This window comes from Camelus ferus, chromosome 6 (genome assembly GCF_009834535.1).
Source record: "Camelus ferus isolate YT-003-E chromosome 6, BCGSAC_Cfer_1.0, whole genome shotgun sequence".
Taxonomy (NCBI): Eukaryota; Metazoa; Chordata; class Mammalia; order Artiodactyla; family Camelidae; genus Camelus; species Camelus ferus.
Window position 1 is genome coordinate 40,585,286 of NC_045701.1, and position 21,160 is coordinate 40,606,445.

The following is a 21,160-nucleotide window of genomic DNA, read 5'->3' on the forward strand; positions in this document are numbered from 1 at the left end:
CCAGGGCTCAGAATCTCAGGTCTGGGCTGAGTGAGACTCAGGCAGGAGACCTGGGTTTTCCACAAGACCAAGAGTAGTCAATCTCCCTGGGTTAATCTCGGCAGTGAGGGAAAATAACTGCTACAGGAATATCTCTGGGTAAAAAGCAGTGGCTACTGAGGGTCTGATGTCTGAAAAGTATGGATGGCAGGTCTGGAAAAGTGCCAGTAAGTCCAATAGCTTCTTGGAAACATGTGGGCTTCACTGGAGTGAAAATTGTTCTGGAGCCCCCAAGGATCCTAATGTTAGGACTGATTCTTCAAAATAAATCAGTAATAAATCAGGTTGTATGCTGCCTTCTTTTCACCTGTACTATGTCACTGACCCTGTTGGAGTCTTTGGTAAACCTTCAGCTTTGGTCAGTTCTCTCTCACAGCTCCTTCCTCATGTCCACACGTGAAATGTGGGGATGTGGAAAATGCCTGCATTAGTAAATAGGATTTCTTATTTTGCTTCAGAATAGGCTTGTTTGTGTACCATATGAGCTAAAGTTCCTGCTACCTTAGGGGAAAAAGTTGTAATGGTTTAAATTGTCTGTTTTGTTTTCTGCTAATTTAACTATTCATAGAATCTATAACCCTAATACAATCAACCACAAATTGGATAGCTGGATCATGACAGTCTGGATGGCCACCTACCTAGTTCCACTGCCTTTGGTCCAAGAATACTGCAGAAAGTAAGGTCCATGAATCTTTACTTAGATCCCACTTGTCTTATCTTGATGGGAAGCTTGCAGCCTCAGATACTACTTAACATTTCTAAGTATTGGGGAAAAGAAGAAAAGAGGAAATTTACATTTATTGAGTAGCTATTATTGGCCAGGCATTATACTAACTACTTCATCTATTTTCACCCATTTAATTGGGGATGAATATAAAGCAGTAGTTTTAGAGTAGTTAACTCTAAAAAAATGAAATCAGAGAGAGAGAAGGAGGGAGGGGAGAAGCAAGGATGTAAAACTGGCAAAATATTAACAATTACTGAATCCAAATGGAGGGTATACAGGTACTCATTTTATTCTTTCAACTTCAAAAATTTTTCATTATTAAAAAAAAAGAATGTCCTTAAATAGTTAAATGTAGTTATCATGTGACCTAGCATATGAATGCTAGATCTATAACTAAGAGAAATGAAAGCCTACATCAGCACCCCAAAAAAGCTTGTACACAAATGTTCATAGCCCCATTATTTACAATAGCCAAAAAGCGGAAACAACTCAAAGTTGATGAATGGATAAACAAAAGTGGTATATCCATACAATGGAATATTATTTGGCCATAAAAAGGAATGAAGTTCTAATCTATACAAAAACATGGATAAATTTTGAAAACATTATGCTAAGTAGAAGAAATCAGTCATAAAACCCACATATTTTATGATTCCATTTACATAAAACAGGCAATTTTTTAGAAACATGAAGCAGATTAGTAGATGTCTAGGGCTGGGGGTAGGGAATTAGAGATGGAGTGACTGTTAATGGGTATGAGGTTTCTTTTGAGGGGATGATGTTTTAAAATTAGATTGTGGTGATGGTTGCATAGTTGTGAATATACTAAAAACCACTGAATTCTACGCTTTAAGTGGATGAATTTTATGCTTTAAAGTATGACATGTGGACTACATCTCAAAAAGGCTGTTTAAAAAAAAGACAAGTCTGGAGTCAAGACTGCCTGGGTTTGGATCCTGTCTCTATCACTTTCTCTGTCATGTCAACTTGGGTCAGTTATTTAACCTCTAGGCTATAGTTTCTAATCTGTAAATAGAGGAGTAGTAGCACCACTACTAGCCTTGTTTGGGGGGATAACCTATGTGAAGTAGCCAAAGTAAGTGCTCAGTAAATACTAGCTATTATCAATATTATTGATTATTGAACAACCCTAGAAGTTGAGACTATTCTCACTTTTCAGAAGAGGACTCCGAGGCCCAAAAAAGTTACTACTTTGCCTATGGTCATGAACCTAGAAGAAAGTTAAGAGAGGGCATTCTGATGACACAATACTGCAAAAGCCAGGCTTTTTTTCACCATGTAACTTTGCCTACAAGAGTAGATTATCTTCTGTGGCATAATATGCATTTATAGAAGGTGCTTTAAGAATTATGAAAATCATGTGAGAAATCAATACGCTAAAAAAAACCCACTTCTAATTTTAACATAGGCTTTTATGCTAAAGTGGTATTATTTAACATTCCCCAAGCTTCTCAGTTTGATCATCTGACATAAAGAGGATCAATTTAGTGAAGACAGTCTATGTTTAAAATCCTTAACTGCCCCAAAGGCGCTTGGCTGAGAACAGAAGTATGTTTTTGAATGAATGAATGAATGAACACATGCAAGCCACACCCTTCAGTAGTCACTGGCTCTAATGTGGCAATAGATTTTCCTACTGATTGTGTACTTCAAATAAAGAATAAGATTTATAACTGAAGGGTCAAGGTCCTCCTCATCCCAGAAATGGGCAAAAAGCCAAAATAACTCCTACTGATTAAGTTATAAATTCAACTACCACTTATTTCCAAAAAGTACTCTAAGTTCCCATTTAATCATCTCTCTCTACCCCACTCCCAAAACCACACAAACACACACAGCTGGGATTTTCCTGCTCCTTCCTTAAACCTGTTAAACAATGTCTGATTAACAATCTAGTATGGGATGTACTTGAGTGGCGTAAGTGGTCTGCACTGTGGAAAGCCTTCCAGCTACCACAGGAAAGAAGTCTGGGTGAATACTTAAATACAGAAGTCTAGCCTGCTGCACCAATTAGACCTGAGCCTTGCACTCTCCAGAGGGAAATTACACACCTGGCACATGTGTGTCTGGCATAACTGAGCATTCAGTAAATGTCTGCTGCCTGAATGACAGAAATTGTCCGCATTTCTTTGGTTCCTATTCATATTGCCCACATTTTTTTTTTAATTAGAATTCTCATTTTTCCAGGTAAAATTTGAGTTCCACTGTATGGGCTAGGGGCAATGCTATAGATGAGAAAATAAGGGGAGATTTGAAAATCAGTCCCATTAGAGAAAGAGGAAAGTGAAGAGATTTAGGGCAAATCAGAGTCCTTTATGCTAAATTATTCTCTTGGGTTTGAGCCTTGTGCCAGTCAATTCAGTTCTCTTTATTCTGTGGTCATGGTATGGTCCCAAACCTGTCTAGTCTTTTGTTAACGCATGCCCTTGAAGAGGGGAGAGGAGGCAAAGAGAGAGGTGAAGCCACTCCCAATTTTTAAAAAACAAACAAGCAAGCAAACAAAAATCTTCAAAGCACAAGTCCTACTAATTAAAAGTCAGTGATGTCATCTTTGAAAACAGAGGGTAATGATTCAATGTACTTCAAAGACTATGAAGATTATGGGCCTTTCTGGTAATTCCCTGACTACAGATAAAATAAATACCCAGAGATTAAATGAAGCAGGACAGTCTACTGTAAAATCTGGAAGCACAGGGCCACTTAGACCTTCCACAGTCCACATGAAAGTTCATTCATTCATTCAACAACCTTTTAAGAGCTTGCTACATACCAGGGAACTATTTTAGGTGTTGGAGATCCAAATTAGGGGCTGAAAAGAAAGTGAAGCATGGAAGATCATTAGGAGATATTCAGAGGAGAGTTACAAAAAATAGTATTGGTAGAAACCTTCTCTCAAACCTCTAAGGCCCATAGAGTACTGACTATTCTCTCTTCCTTGACAGGTAAGCTTCTGGAAAGAATAGTTTGTACCTATACTACTGTACAGAATTAAGAAAAAGCATTTAGAAACTGGGATAGCAAGTGACATGGCCATGACCTCTAAGCCTGTCATCTGTGCACTAGCCCTATTGAATAGTCTAGACCAGTTTGGCTGTTATCCAACTCTTAGGGTACCTTGTACCTGGTGCAAGTATCACGCTGGTCACTTGTAGCAGGATGGCTGTTAGTCAATGACAGGTGGGAAATGACAGATACTGTGCTTGACCAGAGGTGTCTGAAAAGCATGGGTCTATATCACACTGAGATATAGATTTCAATCTGGCCTCTGCCCTCCTCACCCTGATGAAAATGCCATAGGAAAGGTCACTCACCTCCTTACGGCCGAGTTCGGTGGATTCTTTTATGTCATTGGATGTGACATCTCTGCAGCACTGACACCTTTTGCTTCTTTAACATTACAGAAGTTGTGTAATGTTACCTCCTACCTCTCTGACAACTCCTTCTGTCTTCTTTCCATTCTTCTCTTCTGCCTACTCCTTGGCCTGCTCCTCGTCTCGGGCTACCCTCACACAGATTATTGCTGAGCAATCTTATTGATGTTTCATGCCTTCCATCATATCCTGTTGACTTCTAAATCTCTATTTTCCAGGTTAGAAACTTGATGGTACACTAATGTGCTGAGAATGTTTACAAAAGAAATAAGTTTTAAGTTAAAAAAGCAAGATAAGGAATCCATTTTTTTCATTTACAATTGTTTTCAAAATTACACATTTAGCCCCAGAAGCCATTTTTATTCCAAGCGAAATCTTATATGAAATATATAAAACAATATAAAAGGAGTTTCTCTGAAGTGGAGATGAGCCCTATTCATTGACTCTTACTTCCTGGGGCTTCTCAGGAATTGCTAACCTACAGTGTTTTTTAATCAGGGGTCTTTGGACCCCCAAGGGATTCAAGGAAAGAATTCAGAGGACCCATAAAAAAAATTACGCTTTCATTTTAACTAACCACTACATGAAATCTACTAGTTCCTTCAACTATGAATATAGGCCATAACACAGTAGTATCAGCAGCAGTGATGGGTTCATCACCAATAGAAATCAGACACACACAAGTCATGTTATGTTGTTGCAAATATCTCAAAGTATCATTTACATTTATCACTACATATTATGGTAGTTATTATTGCCCTAGATATTGTTATATAATGTGTTAAAAAAGCATACACGTGAAGGTATCACAACCTTTGATTGATACATAATAGATATGTCATTAACTTTAAAACATTATTCTGAAAAGGGATTCACAGGCTTTACCAAACTGCCAAAGGGATTATTAACAGCACAATAAAAGGTTAAGAAGCCATGTGGAAACTCAGGACTCCATGAAAATTTACCCACATGGAACACAGAGCTCCCAAAGTAAGGTCTCTACTTTGTCCCTAGTCCTTCTCCAAAATGATTTAATGGAAGTGGTGATAAAAAGGCCCTTTTTGTTCTTGATGTTAAGGAGACATTCTCAGTGAAGAATCTGTTGGAACCTCACTTCAAATAACTGTATATTTGAAATAAAATACCTTGATTTTTAAAAGACATTTTCTGTAAGTGCTATTTAAAACTCACTTCTAGGAAATCTTTTCTCTTTTGATCCTTTCTTTTCCCTGCATTCCCTCAATGTTTATTCAATTGTTTACCACTAAATACCTATTAGTTCACAGGTCTATTTTGTCTCTCCAACTGGATTATAAACGTGCCCTTGAGAAGTTTATTTCCCAGGATGGCCAGAATAGTGTTCTACAAATAGACACTCAATAAATGCTTCCTGATGAGTATAAGGCTTTTCAGAAAAGTGAACTTGTTTACCATAAAAGCAACATTAAAAACCAATATGGTTGAGTTATTTTATTACAAGGTGGTGAAAAAAGAGGAATCTTTGATTCTGGAAAATACTTGTGAAAGGAATTAAGACACTATGTTTATAAATAACTTTTATTTACTAGTAAGGATTAAAAATCTTCTTTAATAGAAAGTGATCCCTCAGATGACCTGAAAATTCCATTTTCTATCACCAGCAGAGTGGGTTAGGCTTTCTCTAGTGAGCAGATTACATGATGAACACTGCTAAATTCTTTCTAAAATCTTTGATCCAGGAATTCAGCCATGGTTTATATGTTGACAGACAAGAGTTTTACAACAAAAGCTCAAGCATAGAATAATAGAAAATACAACTGTGATTTTTAAAACTATAGGATATTCCATGTCAAAGGTGCTATAGCTAGCGTTTTAACATTGTTATATGAAAATTACTGCAAATCAGGCCTGTAAATCTAAATTCAAATTGCAGACCTATGACATTTCAGTCAATGATTTCTTTCATGCTTTCAAAATGTTACCTTCATTAAAAATGTAATTAATATTTTTTTCTTGCCACATTCACAAATTTCCCGATGTCTTTTCTGAGCCAATCTGATGTTTAAATGAGCTTAAATGTCAACAATACTAAAAATATAGTTAACGCTTTTCTAAATAATGATTAAGGCCTTGTACCCTTTCATTTAATTATGAAATTAATCAAGTCCTGTCAATTCTCCTACATACCTCTCAAATATACCCACTCCAAATGCATTTGCCACTGCCTCAGTTCAGGCCTCCTAACTGCCTCCAGTTTCTCCACTCTCCCAAACATCCTCCACATGGTCACAAAATGATCAGACTTGGATTTCAGAAAGATCACACCACCCCTGCTTAAAACCCTGTCCTGGCTCCTCAACCTGCACAGGTTTCATGTTCGGTAGCATGGTACCCATGGCCCTGAGCAGTCTGGCCAATACCTACCTCTCCTGCACTTCTCTCGTCACAGTGCGTCACACTAGAGTCATTAGCTGTGGTGAACTATCTACAGGGCACAGCTTTCCCTTCTCTGGGACACCCTTTCATACTGAGTACTGAACTCAAATACTCTTCATAAACTAGTTCAAACATTACTTCTTCTATTAGGACTTCTTGAAGCCTGTCCAACTCTAAAGTTAATCACCTCCTCTTCTAAATCTTGTAACGTATCATTGTACTTATCACACTGCACTATAATTGTTCATATGCTTGCTTCTTCTACATCACTGTAAACTTTTTCAGACCATGAAAGGTGTTTCCTGTCTATTAAACCGAACTGAATTTGATCTAGTGATCTCAGTAATCAGGAAGCAGAGATGGGATGTTTCCAGAGTGACTCATAGCAGCCAGGATGATCACGTTTCTCCATGGCAAACGTAAATCTCATGGTTCCTTAATCACAGGGATTACCAAAACCTCTCAGAATAGCACACAAAACACAAACTCTTAAATGTAAATTGATTATTTCTGGCTTAATATGTAACGTTGTGTTTTCAATTGTGTTTTCAATCTTTTGGCAGGGGACAGAGTAGATTAGAGGACGGTGCTTACAGCGCGCACTAGGAACGAGCATCTGTTAAACTCTATCACACACGTACCAGGAGAAAAGTGAGTCCCAGGAGACTGGAAACTATCTTGTAAAACAATTCCTTTGGGGAACAGTAAAAATTAAGCAAGGGTGACTATTATCAAATATGGAACAAAAGTAGGTGGCATGAGAGATTCACAGAAATTTTGTGGCTTCAACTATTTACAGTGGACGACCCCAAGTCATACAGCAAGCATTCACATAGGTGCAGTGCCTAATATTCAAGATCTAAATCTGCTCCTCTGTGTCTAGAGCTACAACAAATTTATTTCTGGGATGAAAAAACACTAACAAATGTGCACAAGTAATACTTAAGGATAAAATCTCCCCTCTTAGAATATACTAATAACTTTGGTTTTAATACAGGAATCTCATTACTCATAATTTAACACAAGAAGTTTGACTGAAGTATTTAAAATTAGCTCACAATTTAACTTTGCTTGTTCTTTTCCATATTTTGCAGGGGTTCTACACTCAACACGTTAGTTTTGAAACAAAAATACAAAAAGAATACAAATGAACTTAAATATAAAACAGAAACAGACACAAGACATAGAATACAAACTTGTGGTTGCCGGGGGAGGGGGGTAGGTAGGGACAGACTGGGAATTCGAGATTTATAGATACTGACAGGTATATATAGAATAGATACACTAGTTTATACTGTATAGCACAGAGAAACATATTCAAGATCTTGTAGTAGCTCATGTTGAAAAAGAATAGGAAAACAAATATATGTATAGTCATGTATGACTAAAAAACTGTGCTGTACACCAGAAATTCACACATTATAAACTGATTATAACTCAATTAAAAAATACAATTAGTTTAAAGAGTTACCCATAAGAATCTCAAACATATTAGTTTAGACCAATTTCTAGGGTTTTCTTATGAGAATGTCATTAAATTTTCTGTTTCATCTAAGGCTCATCTTCAAGAATTCTTTTCATTTGTTTTACATATTGCCAAGAGAAAATCTGAGTGAAATAAAATAACCAGCTCAGAGAAGGGAACTTTTTGTTACAATGACAATGACACTTCAACTAATCCCCAAACTTTCTCCTATACCCAGGACACAAGATACCTAATTCAGTCACCTAGCATTTCTTAAGAACTGCTATGCTACGGTAACTATAAAGCATTTCTCTTTAGCAGGTAGTTAAAAACAAAACTATAGTAAGGAGGGAAGTCCTGCTAAATCAGCTTCATAACAAATATAATTCTAGTGCAGCAGTTATTCAAAGTGTACATATTACTCAATATGTAATAGTATCAAAAATTATAAATCAACAATTTTCTCTTTACTTTCAAAAAATCAGTCAAGCCTTAAGAAAAAAACCACCCAGATACATTCTAAAATCTGAAATATATTTCAAATTAGGAAAATAGCTAACATCAATTTCACTAGCTTTTCATCCCCCTTTTCCCTCATGTAAGATTTTTTGAAGTGGAAACTATATAAAATTTCTGTATATTCCTTCATAACACAGTTATCAATAAGCAGTAATGAGTAAAGGGATCATCACTCTTTTCCTATCTTTGACCCATGGCTATTTTACACTTAAAACGTTTAAACATTAATCTTTAAATAAAATTCTTTTCTACTTATTTCATAAAGTCTACACCTTTCATATCTTATTTCTTATGTGGTATAGCAGTTTTATGATTTCTAGAACAAAAGAGTCTGCTGTTATTTTTACATTTTATAAAACTGTCTAATTATGCCAATCTGAGAACTGCCTTTCTTTTTAGCTGGTGATTTAGTTGCAGCTAAAAAAAAAAAAAAAAAGGCCTCGTCAGCTCACAGGAACACATGGAAGGCTTTGGGCCATGTGCCCAGGAATTTTGTGATTCACTCAGTAACTATCATCTTCCCAAAGTAAATATTTGAAATTCCACTATTAAGAACACATAAAACAAGAAAAAAAGTGTTACTAGAAAATGGTATACCATTAGCGTAAATGCTTTTTCATTTCTGTGAGAAAATTATACACTTGAAAAAAAACCTGCTCCAAATATCTCCACCAAATAAACTAGTAAAATGTTGTATATGCATAATCCAATTAGCTGTCAGAAGTCAAGAGAAAATGAAAAGTATTTACACTTCCAGATGAAGAGTAATCAAAACTAATTCTAAGTGAACATGTCTAATGTACATGTAAGAAAAATTTAATAAACCAAAAAAAGTCAACTGGCATTTCATATTTTTAAAGATTTATGATGCTTGTTCTCAGATCCTATTATTGTTTCAACAACCTAAAAAGGCTGTATCAAGAATAAACCTTCTTTCTCTTAATAATGGGAACAAATTCCTTCATGTGCCTTTAATGACAGTCGTAATCAAAAGCAAATACGGTACATTAGAAATTGACACAACATTGTAAACTGACTATACTTCAATTAAAAAAAAGAAAAAAGAAAATATGACTTCTTAAAATATTAATGATATTTTAGACACCTCACTGGGATTCAGTAATATTTCCTTTACCCACAGCTCAGCTATCTTACAAACCTTACTTACAAAAAACAAACACGAAAAACCAACCCAGACGATACACCAAACTTCTTTGAACAAAGGAATGTTAGAAGGCTCATATGCTCAGGCATTTTGTTCTCAAGCCTTCACTCTGAGTCTATTTCACTTCCTTCTACACAATTCCAACAAAAAATTTGACTTTCCAAGTCTATATGAGATAAAAGCAACAATAAGAGAAGTTGCTATAGGCAAAGCATACTGACAACAGCAAAATGCAGTATCTGAGAGTCTACAAGTACGAAAATCAAGAGGAAATCAATAAAAAACAAAAACAAAAAAATGCATAAAAAGCCATAACTGACCCTTCTGAGGTTATTTAAGAGCAATCATATACTTCAGGAGCTTCTCAAGTCAGCCTGTTAGCACATTACATAATTGAAGTGAACAATGACCTTGAGTCTTCAATACAGTTCTTTCTATTTTAAGTATCACATGTTGCTATTAGCCTACATCTTGACAGGGTGACCGCATCTGGTTTGCTTGGGATTGTACCAGCCCAGGCCTGTTGTCCAGGCATAATTATTATTAGCTCTCCCTTTCACTCTCAGAAAGAATGGCTTGGAAATGTAAATTCTAGGGTTATCCTACTGAATGCTTACTATGTGCCAGGAACTATTCCAAGGGTTTTCATTTATCCTCACAGTCTTATGAAATGGGGTATAATTATTATCCCCTTTTTCAGATGAACTAAGGCTCTAAGAGGTTAAGTGATTTTCCTAAGATTGTCCAATTAATAAGTATTAATCACCTGTATGTGAACAAACCAGATAGTCTTATACCAAAATAGTATTCAACCACAATACACTGTACTACTTCTCCTTAGGAAGATCGGTAGAGGAACAGCAGAAGAGAGAGATCCAAGTTTTTAGAAAAGGGTTGAGAAGTATCAGCTTTCTGGAAAGTGTGTCTATACACTCCTTATGGCTTCCATGGTCCCATACACTTAACAATACTGAAACATCTAAGAAAATCTTTGAAGTGTAAAAATACTCCAGTTTTTATGAGCATGGGCTTTCTTAGAAAACAAAAATTCCAATAATATTTTTCAAATATTCTTGAGACGCAACTTTAGAAACATACTATAAAAAAAAAAAAGAAATTTAAAAGAAACAATTAAAAAAAAACCACACTAAATTAGTTATGTCCTGTTCAAAACATCCAATTATCCCATTAAAAAAAGAAAATTAGTAACTCACTGTATGTTACAATACAAAGGCAGAGTGAAAAGTATACTGGACTGGAATCTGCTTTGCTACTCAGTAGCTGGGATGTCCCTTAACTTCTCCAAACTTGTTTCTTCATGTGCAGCAGAGAAATATGGTTTAGCTCGTTAAGACGACCTAAGGAGATCAAACGGATTTCAAGTGTCTTGAGAACTATAAAGGACTACCTATATTTAGGGTATTAACTGATTAATTGTCACAGATTTTCAACAACCTCAATCATAAACTTATGCCAACTGTTCCAAAACAATCATATTTATTTCCTCTTATTTTTTACTTCAAAATTTAAGGGAAAAAACTATTCTGATTGGTCACATGTGAAAAAGAAAATTACACTAAAAAGATAAAAGAGCAATCATGAACAACTCAGGGCCTACACTTTATACTTCATTCTGAAAAACATGCTACTTATCAGCTAATTAGTCCTTAAACAACCTGTGAGATTAAGTAAAATAGTAACAATAAAGAGGTTCAAAGACTTACAATAAATCTTACTTTTTACATAGTTCTCTATCTACTTAAGTACAACTTACTTAGAGTGATGTTTAAACAAATTATTACATTTACATAGTGTTTTCCTGTTTTCCAAAAAGCATTTCCATATTTGATCCTTAGCAATCAGGTATGGTAGACATATATCATCATTCGTATATATTGAAGAAACTGAGGTTCAGAGAGACTAATTTGCACAGCTGCTTTTTGACAGGAAATTGAAGTGGAAGGATGACTCCTAATCCACATGGAAAGAAAGCAATTATTTGGATGTTTCAGAGCAAAAGAAAAGTCTCAGACTTCTTCACTGGCTGAGACGAGACACAGAACATCTATAAACTCATGCTGTCTGAAAAGCAATATTCACTGGAGCCTGACTGCACATCTCCAGTGGCTTTAATATTCACCCAAAAATAAATATTCATGTTTGGGATCTCAAACTACTAGTACATTTTCAAGCAAAAATAGGACTTATGAAGAACAGAACCAGACTATTTTTTCAGAGTGGCAACCTAATAAAAGGGGTTCCAACCCCTCTACAGTTTACCACTGCTGAGATTATTCCTTAATAAGAACACTTAATCTTCTCCCAAAGCTTATTTGCTAGATTCTATAAAGTAACTGTTACAAAGAATCTGCATCAGAGAAATTCAAACCTAATAGGAGGCTTTTCTTCCAACCTACTAAAAGGCACAATAAATACATAATGTTGGCCCCATTATTGTAGATAATGATGGAAAACAACAGCTGATAGCCAGTTTGGGACAAATGCCAACTGTTCCCATTTGTCACAAAATGTCAAAATTAACTGCTACAACACTCAGTTTTCAAAAAATATTGGTATCTCTAAACAAGAAAGTGTATCAGCTGAAATCCTAAAAAAACTGACTAAAGATAATGGTGTCTTACCTGCAATATTAGTTTAAAAGATTCTAGTGTTCCAGAGTATAAGTAAACACATCTCAACAGCTTTATATATTTTCATATATTTTATTTTTTAAACACTTATTATTTTGCAAGCTAGCAGTAAAATATTGTCCTCAATATTTTACTAAGTAGCACCGTATACCTTTTAAAGCTAACTGGAACAGTGTTTCATTGTAAATGATTGTAAAGTAAAATGATCATTTCAGATGCCAAATTAGTCTCAAGTAACATATGAACAATTAATTACCATTATTTTTGGCTTTATGCACAAAGATGAACTAATATTAGTATTACTCCTGTCAATCTAACAAATCAAAGTACCACAGTTTAAAGCAGTATTTAATCTCTGAAATTATATAAGAGGCATATAAGAAAGTTGAAAAATCAGCTATAAAACCAGAAGATACCTCATAACCTATTTAGAGTCCCTTACTTTTCAGAAGAATGAGGAAACTAATAAAATTTCATGGTACAAGTATCAGTTACACATATGCTTTAGTATATGTCAGTATTCTCATGCTTTCCTTATGAGTTTGGCCTGATCAAAAAGCCATCAAAATGTCTAGGATAATTCACAGGGACAGCTGGAAGCCTGAAATAAAATTGCTCAGTACAAAAGATCCTAAGACATTCATATAATTTTAAAGGGAAACCTAGACATTTAACTCCTATTTTTGATTTCATCTAAAAAATCTTTTGAATATTTGGAAAAATATTTAATTAAACTCAAATTACTTCCACACATTAAAAAAAGGGGGGATTTTTCATTTCCTGTTTTCTAATAAGAGCATTTGTCAGCACTATGGGGTTAAGTTCTAAGCTACAATCCACTGCTTACTAGCATGCCTGTTTTGCATACCAGTAGAATCAAGTCCAGTTTTGCCATTTGTGGATAACTATGACAAGATACAAAAGCATGTGTTTGCCATAAATAGCTCTGGCTAACAGCAAACTGCTCACACTGAACAGATCAAATTCTCTATAAGGAGAGCTGTCTGGATCACAGCCAAACCCCACTAATAATGTTTAAGACTGCTATATCAATTCTTTTTTTTTCAATTTGTAATATATATTAAGAAATAGTAGCTGAAATCAAAGTTCCTAAACATGGGAAGTGTAATTAAACTTTTGAAGGACAACATTTTACAAGTTATTTTCATTATGACCAAATACACAATAAGAGCTTCCTGCTTCTTCTACTACTGAACTATTTAGAAATGTAAACGTGAATTAAAAAAATAACTACCCTAATTTATCCAGAGAACAAATCAGATATTGGAGAGTATTTATGTCAAAGTGCAAAAAAATAATTCCTGATCATCATTTTAACACATAAGGAAATAAACTAAAGCTTGTAAAAGAACCCCTCTATAACAATAATATTTTATATTAGTTGGTTTTAGGATAGAATATTTTTTAAACCAAATAAACCCAACAAACTGGAAAATATCATGCATGAAATACTGTACAAAAAAGTTCTTAAATGACCAGTGCAGAGATTAATAATAGCTGTTTACCCGTGGAGTTGCTTCACGTGGTATTTTGCAAAATGTCCAAGGAAAACAAGGCAACGTTCTGTAATATGCCACAATTTTTATTGCAACGTGGCCATTTTTGTGAGGGTGGGGAGTTTGATCTCAAAAACAATGTTCCATTTAAGGCTCTTTTATACAGAAATTGCCATCATGACTGATACTCAAAATACCTTTAGTGTTGCAAGACTTACATGGTAAACAAAACTCCTACACTTATTCAGTAGTGTACACTCAATGGAAAACAAAAAGGCATTAATAATAACAGCTATTTCTTTTAAGAAGATACCCAGGTAACAGGAATGAACACTGAGGTACTAGGATAAGTTGATGACACAGTTAACACAACTTAATTGGCATTCCTTTTGGGATGGGGTTTTAAACTCATTACAAAAAAAGTGCTTTCAATGCATAGTGTTATATCCGTGCTGCCATGTCACAAAAAATAGTCTTGCCAAGGCAGGTGAGGTGTATGAATGCTTGAGCCTCACAGAACTGCAATCAAGTGCAACTATAAATAATACTGAATAAAGTTTACCATCTCACCAGTGGATAATACTTTCAAGGCATTCAATTAGCTTAACCCTTTGCAGTATTCTAAACTATTCACATTGACAATCACATTCATTGTAGTGCTTGCTCCAAGGGAGGCATATAACCAGTTGTTTTGGCTAAAATATGATGGGAAGGCATTCCTTGGGTTCTACATAAAAGTAACAGTATTAAAACAGTCTAATGGCAATGACTGATAGGCTGCTTACATGAATGATATTTCCTTCATTCATTGTGTTGGAAGGACCCAGTGGGAAGAGGAAGAGAAGAAAAAAAAAATCCTAATAACTATTACAATTGACTGAGCTGGAGAAATGGAAGCTCCTTAAGATCCAGATGGCACTTGACTGTCATTTTATAAGGGTTTTCCTTCAAGTGAAACTACTACATTGCCTCCCAATTTCTCTCCAAGTGTCGAACGGTCCTTTATATCATCCAAGCCATTTACTTGCCACTCATGTTTAATACCTTTAAAACAAAACAAAACAAAACATCATTTTATTACAGTTAAGAAAGAGTAATTCCTCTGAACAAAATATTCAATGTTTGTACCTGTAAATTTCTTTTTAATGGCATCTTTAGAGCTAGCATAAATCATCTTGCTTTTTAAAGGTGCACTTTCAGGAGCCCTATGGAAAAAAAGACAAACAATTGTTAAATCCCACTTAAGAGAAAAACAAAGGTAAAACTGACTATGTTAATAACAATCCTTGCATTTTAAAAGTACTTTTTTCTTTTGTTTTTACACACCAGAATATAAATACTAGGTCTTCTTTCTTAGACTCTTTTGTTTCGTATGTGGCATCGTACAAAGCATATCGGCAATCATTCAGAGGTAGCAACTTCACAAAAGATGTGTAGGGGTCCTCTACAGTATCACCAATGTCACCCACCAAGATCTGCTTTGCTTCCTCTACAATTATTTGTCTTTTGTCATCGCTTAAACAGAAGAGAACTGCTTTCTTTCTTTTTTTGATCTCCTCTTGTGTAGAAGATTTCCTTACTTTCATATCATTAAAAACTTTGATGACTTCATCATTCACTGTAACTCCAGAAGCCTGAAAAGTAAAGAAGGAACAGTAATTCAGAACAAGTATTTTGGTTTTAACCAAAATTACTGTTTGCCCAGAAAGGATTCACTTTAGTCTGGACATCAAAAATTGCATCATACCATGCAAGGAGTCCAATCAGCTTTGCCACATTTTCAGTAGCAGTATATGATGCATCTAACGATTCTAACTCATCCTGCCCCATTCATCCTTTTTAAAAATGGGATTTGGAGGCTGAAGTAAATGGAAGGTAGAGGGAAAGGGACAAACACAGGCTGTCCCATCCCTGAAATGTTTCCTATTTCACTGGGTGATGTCAGAGATTCAGGAGCAGCAGCAAAAATACCTTCTGTATTGTGTCAACCCGGCAGGCCTTAAAAAAACACTTTTGGATTTCAGTTAATGCTTCTACTATTTTTTTTTCTTTAAAGCCATCCTAGCCAGTGTCGTTTCCTCATAAGGAAAGAGAATCAAGTGTGAACACCAACCCGCCCACGGCTACAGCATAATTGCCTCACAGCTCAAATGCAGACACTTCAAAACTAACGGATCTCGTGTAAAACCTTTTTACGGCGAGAAAGCATTTTTTAACAGTTTTCCCACCTCCTTCATCTCCCTCTAAGGGTTCTACTACAGACCCTCAAGACCCTCACCGAAAGCCTTCAGCAAGGGCTGTACAGCACGTACTAATCTGAGAGCGCGCGTGCGGAGGAAAATTAGGTACCGGAGGGCAAAGGCGACGGACGAGGGGAGAGCTCGGGGACCCTCCGGCGCCCCCGGCCGCCTCCCGCCCCCCGCCCCGCTCAAGCCCCGACCCCCGGCCCGCGCCCGCCTCCCCGCACCCCGGCCCTCCCCGCCCCCAGGAATCCGAAGCGCGGTCGGGCGGGCCTGACGGCTGGAGGGCAGGCCGGCCAGCTGGAAGACAGCAGCGGGGCCGCAACGCAGGAGCGCCCACCTTGGAGGCCAAAATCAGGTTAAAATGGCGGCCTCAGGCGCAGAGCCCCGCGGGGCCGCGCTGGAGGCTGTGCTCACAGCGCCCCGGCCCCCTGGCCCCCGGCCGGCGCGCCCGCCTTACCATAGTGCCCGCGGCTGAGGCTGCGGCGGCGGCTCGGGCTCCGGCTGTGTGGCTGTGCGAGGAGAAGGAGGGGCGTGCGGGCGGCGGCGAGTGCGGGGCACGCCGGGAGTGCGGCCCGAGAGGCGGCGGCGGCGGCTCGGGGGGCTGCGGCGCGGGCGGGGCGGTCACGTGGGCACGCCCCGGGCCGGCCCTTCCGCCCGCCGCCCCGCCCGCGTCCTCCGCCTGACCCCGCGCACGTCCGGCAGGCCCCGCGGGCCGCGCGCTGGCGGGCCGCGCCCCGGGCCCTGGCGGGGCGGCGTCTAGCCTCCGGCCCTGACTCGTCCACCTGCCCGGGCAGGTGCTCGGCTCCCAAGGGCGCGTTTCCACACTGCTTTCCGATGGGCAAGGGCGCTGCTCCCGGGGTTGAGCGCGTGTGCGCGGAACGGCGCGCCAAGGTGTCCTTTTATTCGCATGTGGTTTCCGCCACGGAAAGGGGCTGGATTCCTACGTTGTTGGTCATTTTGGAAAGCCCCCGTAAGACGTAGCGTGAATTACTTAGATCTCCTTCTTCCAATTCAGTGAGAAAAAACACCATCACCAGTGAGGTTACCCCACCCTTGATTGAATTACTCAGCAAAAACAAGGTGGAAAATCACATCCCAAAAGTCTGTGGTTGGTCACGGACATAGAAAACAAACTGTGGTTACTAAAGGGGAAAGAGGGAGGGAGGGATAAATTAGGAGTGCGGGATTAACACATACACATTACTATATAGAAAACAGATAAACAAGGACCTACTGTGTATATACACACAGGGAATATTTAGTGTATATGCTGTGTGTATAGCACAGGGAACTACAGTCAACTTCGTGTAATAAGCTATAATGGAAAAAAATCTGAAAATATGTATATATAAGTAAATCGCTTTGCTGTACCCCTGAAACTAACATTGTGAATCAGCTACACTTAAATTAAAAAAAAAAAAGTCTGTGATTGAGATAAAAATAAAAAGAGGGAGGAAATTGGGTAGTAACATCCCTTGGTAATATCCTTTTATATATTAGACTTCGTAGGAAATGGATTGTACTCTCTACGAGTAGTCTTTTCTTCATAGCCCCAGCTATGACAGCTGGCATCAAGTAAGTGGACCCAAGCGTAGAGATTCCTCCTCTTCTTGGCAACCACAACTTCTTCTAGCAAAGCCCGTATAACTAAGTCAAGCCTCTTCTCTAACTAAACCTTTTTGATACTTTTTACAAGTATCCATCAAATTTATCGTAGAAAAATTTGTCACTATATGCTTTGAGGAAATTTTTCAGAAAGATTCAACACTTTATGAGTTTATAATGCAAATGTTTTAAATAAAATACTTTATGTGCTTATATATAATAAAAGGAAGATTTAATAAGTGTTGCATTACTTTGGGCTGATTTATGCTACCTTTTTTTCTTGAACATTTTTCATTTCTACCTTACTTTTTTCATTTGTAAAATTGGAAAAATGTATTTAAAATCTGATTAATAGTCGAATTTATTTTGTGAAAAAGACTTGCACTAAAAAGGTAGAATTGTTATTGCCTAAAACTTTTGGGAGCAAAATAGTAAGTCAGTCCAGATAAACCTTAAGGTGAACTAACCCAAAAGTGCAGAGTAAGGGCAAGAACTCTGGGCTGGAGTTGGGAGACTTGAGTATTAATCTTGGCACTGCCCCTGTCTCTGTAACTTCAAAGGGCTTTCAACCCTTGCAGACCTCAGATGCTTTATCTGTGTAACAAGCTCTAATTATCTTTAAAGTCTTCCACCTTTAAAATTCAGTTTCCTAGTATGCCAGTGTTTCTCAGGAAATGCTGTGTATATATTCTCAGGATTCAGTAAATTTAGGAATGGAAAATCATGAGAAGAGGTTACGCCTTAGTGTTGCCTGAGAATAGGTTCTTGCCTCGTGCAGGAAAGAATTCAAGAGCGAGGCACAGTAAAGTGAAAGCAAGTTTATTCAGAGAGATACACACTCCATAGACAGAGTGCAGGCTGTCTCAAAATGGGGAGAGGAAGAGAGACCAAGAGGTGTGGAGATGTTTAGTTTAAAGTAAAAGCAGATATACACTTCATAGAGAGAGAGCAGTCTGTCTCAAAAGGCAAGAGAGCGCGCGATCACTATGTCCTGGGTTGTTAGTTTTTATGGGCTTGGTAATTTCATATGCTAATAAGTAGGAGGATTATTCCAACTGTTTAGGGGAAGGGGCAGGGATTTCCAGGAATTGGGCCCCCCACCCACTTTTGTGCCTTTTATGGGTAGCCTAGGAACTGTCATGGCCCTGTGGATGTGCCATGAGGCTCAAGGTCTACTGGAAGTCAAATCTTCTGCCATCTTGGTAATCAGTTTGTCCTCTCCTCAAAGGCTGTCTCCTTCGATGGTTGTACCCTGCCTCCTTCCTGTCTCACTAGTTTGTATGATAAATTCTTATATCCAAAAGTTAATATATTTTAAGAGGAGCATGCTAAGTATTGCCCAGGAAACAGACCTAGTTTCTATGTCCATAGTTTGTGCTTATTATCCTGATGGGAAGATTGACTTAGTATAGAAATGAAAATTGAAACGAAATTTCCCAGTGTCTAAGCAAATGCCAAGCAAGTAGATAATAATACTTTACATTAGGTGGTATGTTAGAGTTTATGAAACCATTTACTTTCTTGATCTCTCTTGAGGTTCCTAGGGAATCATGGAGAATGAATCTCTAGGGCTCCAAACGTTTGCTCTGTGTGGGTACCTGCAAGTTTCCTTACTGAATTCTTCCTCTCAGGGCCCCCTTCCCTTCTCAGCCTTGACATTTGCAGCAAAGAGATTCCAGAAGGGTCATAGCACTGGCAGAGACCAAGTCTGGGGACATGGAGACCTAGATAAGGTGTTAGAACCTCTCCTACCAAAGCTGGGGATTCCGAAGATGTTAGTCTCTCCTCCCAGCAGACATCAACCCCTCTCCAAGCCTCCGTGTTCCTCTCCCCTTCCCCAGACAGAGTTCACACTTCCCATGTACTAGGATTCTTTTCCTGAAGAGATTTTTCATCTTTGCACATATTTTATTGCATTGTAATCACTTGTTCATGTGTTCTGCCACCCTGCCAGACTGGAAATTCGTTTAGGATCTGAGTCCTACTCATCTTTGAATTTCTGGAATCTGGTACACAGTAGGTGCTCAACAGCAAAAAGTAATAATTTTAAGTTGCTTTAGTGCTATAAAGAGAACAAAAAAGAAGCTCCTGAAGATTGTGAAGACTTTCCACATGCTCTTGTGAGGCTGGCTCTTACGACATCAGGGCCAGTAACAACTCTTCACACCTGTTATTTATAACCGGAACCTACCACCACTCGATAGAGAAAGGGACAGAATTACCAAGCATTGCTGCACGGTTTTGTAATCTGAGTGTCAGACATCATGTGTATCAGTTTCCTGTGGCTGCTGTAACAAACCACAATGAATTTAGTGGTTCAAAACAACACAAATTTATTGTCTGACAGTTCTGGACATGAAAGTCAGAAATGACTCTTGTGGGGCTAAAGTCAAGCTGTTGGCAGCCCTTCATTGCTTTCAGAAGCTGTAGGAGAAAAGTCTGTTTCCTTGCCTTTTCCAGCTTCCAGATGCCACCCACATTCCTTATTGTAACCCCCGGGTAGCAATTGCATCCCTCACACCTCTGCGTCAGCTGTCACATCTCTGCCCCTCTCTTCCCTCCCTCTTTCACTTCTAAGGACTGTTGTGACGACTTTGGACCCACTGGATAATTTAGGATAATCTCCCATCTCAAAATCATTTCCTTAATCACACCTGCAAAATTCCTTTTGCTATGTAAGGTCACATATTCCCAGGTTCTGGGGCTTGGACAGGGACATCTTTGGGGGCCATTATTCTGCCTACCGCGCCACATCTATTCCCTTTAGCAATTTCAAGTCCAAGGAAATGATTATCAGGTGGACCAGAAGGACCCTAAACAATCCAGTACTAGAACACACACACACATGTCTAAACTCTAATTTTCCATTGGATGCACCACACACACGAATAGCAGCAACAAACAACCATTAGGAACTAAGTGACAGTAATCTCAGTTCTGACACAGCAGCGGTGCAACCTCAGGCCATTTACTTAACTGCTCTACAGCTGTTTCCTCATGTGTAAAATGGGGATTATATTTCCTCCTCCCTCTTCGGTTACGGTGAGGATCAAGTGAGAGAATGGATTTAAAGCTCCTTCCAGCACAGGAAAAGGAACCCTGGGGCTGTTACCACCAGTGCAGAGTGAAGGGGAGAGCGTGATCTGACCCATTCACAGGCAACAGTCACGAAGCAATCCCAAGCCTCACTGGTATTGATTTGTGAGGCTCAGCTAAAGTCTGTGTGCTTAAGATTCCTTAGAAAACTGGAAAAGTGAACACCCCTAATGCACCTTCTCCCACGAAGCAAACTAGATGGAGTTTCTGTGGCGTGTAAAAGTTTAGAATCATTTTTCAAGTCCTAGCTAAAACAATGAATCTGGAAGATTATGTAGAAAAATTCTGTTTGCGCCCCACTCCCTGTCAAGACACATCATACTCAG

The 21,160-nt window shown here is 38.2% G+C and overlaps 1 protein-coding gene across 3 annotated transcripts; it reads right to left on the reverse strand.

Annotated features, from left to right (window-relative positions):
- Positions 1 to 12,425: 12,425 nt before the first annotated feature.
- CFL2 (cofilin 2) lies at positions 12,426 to 16,751 on the reverse strand. Of its 3 annotated transcripts, none has more exons than XM_032481861.1 (4): positions 16,591 to 16,751; positions 15,217 to 15,524; positions 15,019 to 15,095; positions 12,426 to 14,934 (listed from the first exon to the last, which is right to left on the reverse strand). In XM_032481861.1, exons 1-4 carry the CDS (start codon positions 16,591 to 16,593, stop codon positions 14,822 to 14,824), a joined length of 501 nt encoding a protein of 166 aa, XP_032337752.1. In that variant the 5' UTR covers positions 16,594 to 16,751; the 3' UTR covers positions 12,426 to 14,821. The 3 variants fall into 3 exon arrangements, with proteins under 3 accessions (XP_032337752.1, XP_032337753.1, XP_006186447.1); XM_032481862.1 differs by lacking the exon at positions 16,591 to 16,751 and adding an exon at positions 16,471 to 16,564; XM_006186385.2 differs by lacking the exon at positions 16,591 to 16,751 and adding an exon at positions 15,638 to 15,807.
- Between the last annotated feature and the right edge of the window lie 4,409 nt (positions 16,752 to 21,160).

Excerpts from the sequence above, each read along its gene's own strand:
- CFL2 (XM_032481861.1), bottom strand. Across the intron at positions 15,096-15,216 it reads GACCTAGTATTTATATTCTG|GGCTCCTGAAAGTGCACCTT; the intron begins GTGTGTAAAAAC and ends TTTTTTCCATAG. Across the intron at positions 14,935-15,018 it reads CATTAAAAAGAAATTTACAG|GTATTAAACATGAGTGGCAA; the intron begins GTACAAACATTG and ends TTTGTTTTAAAG.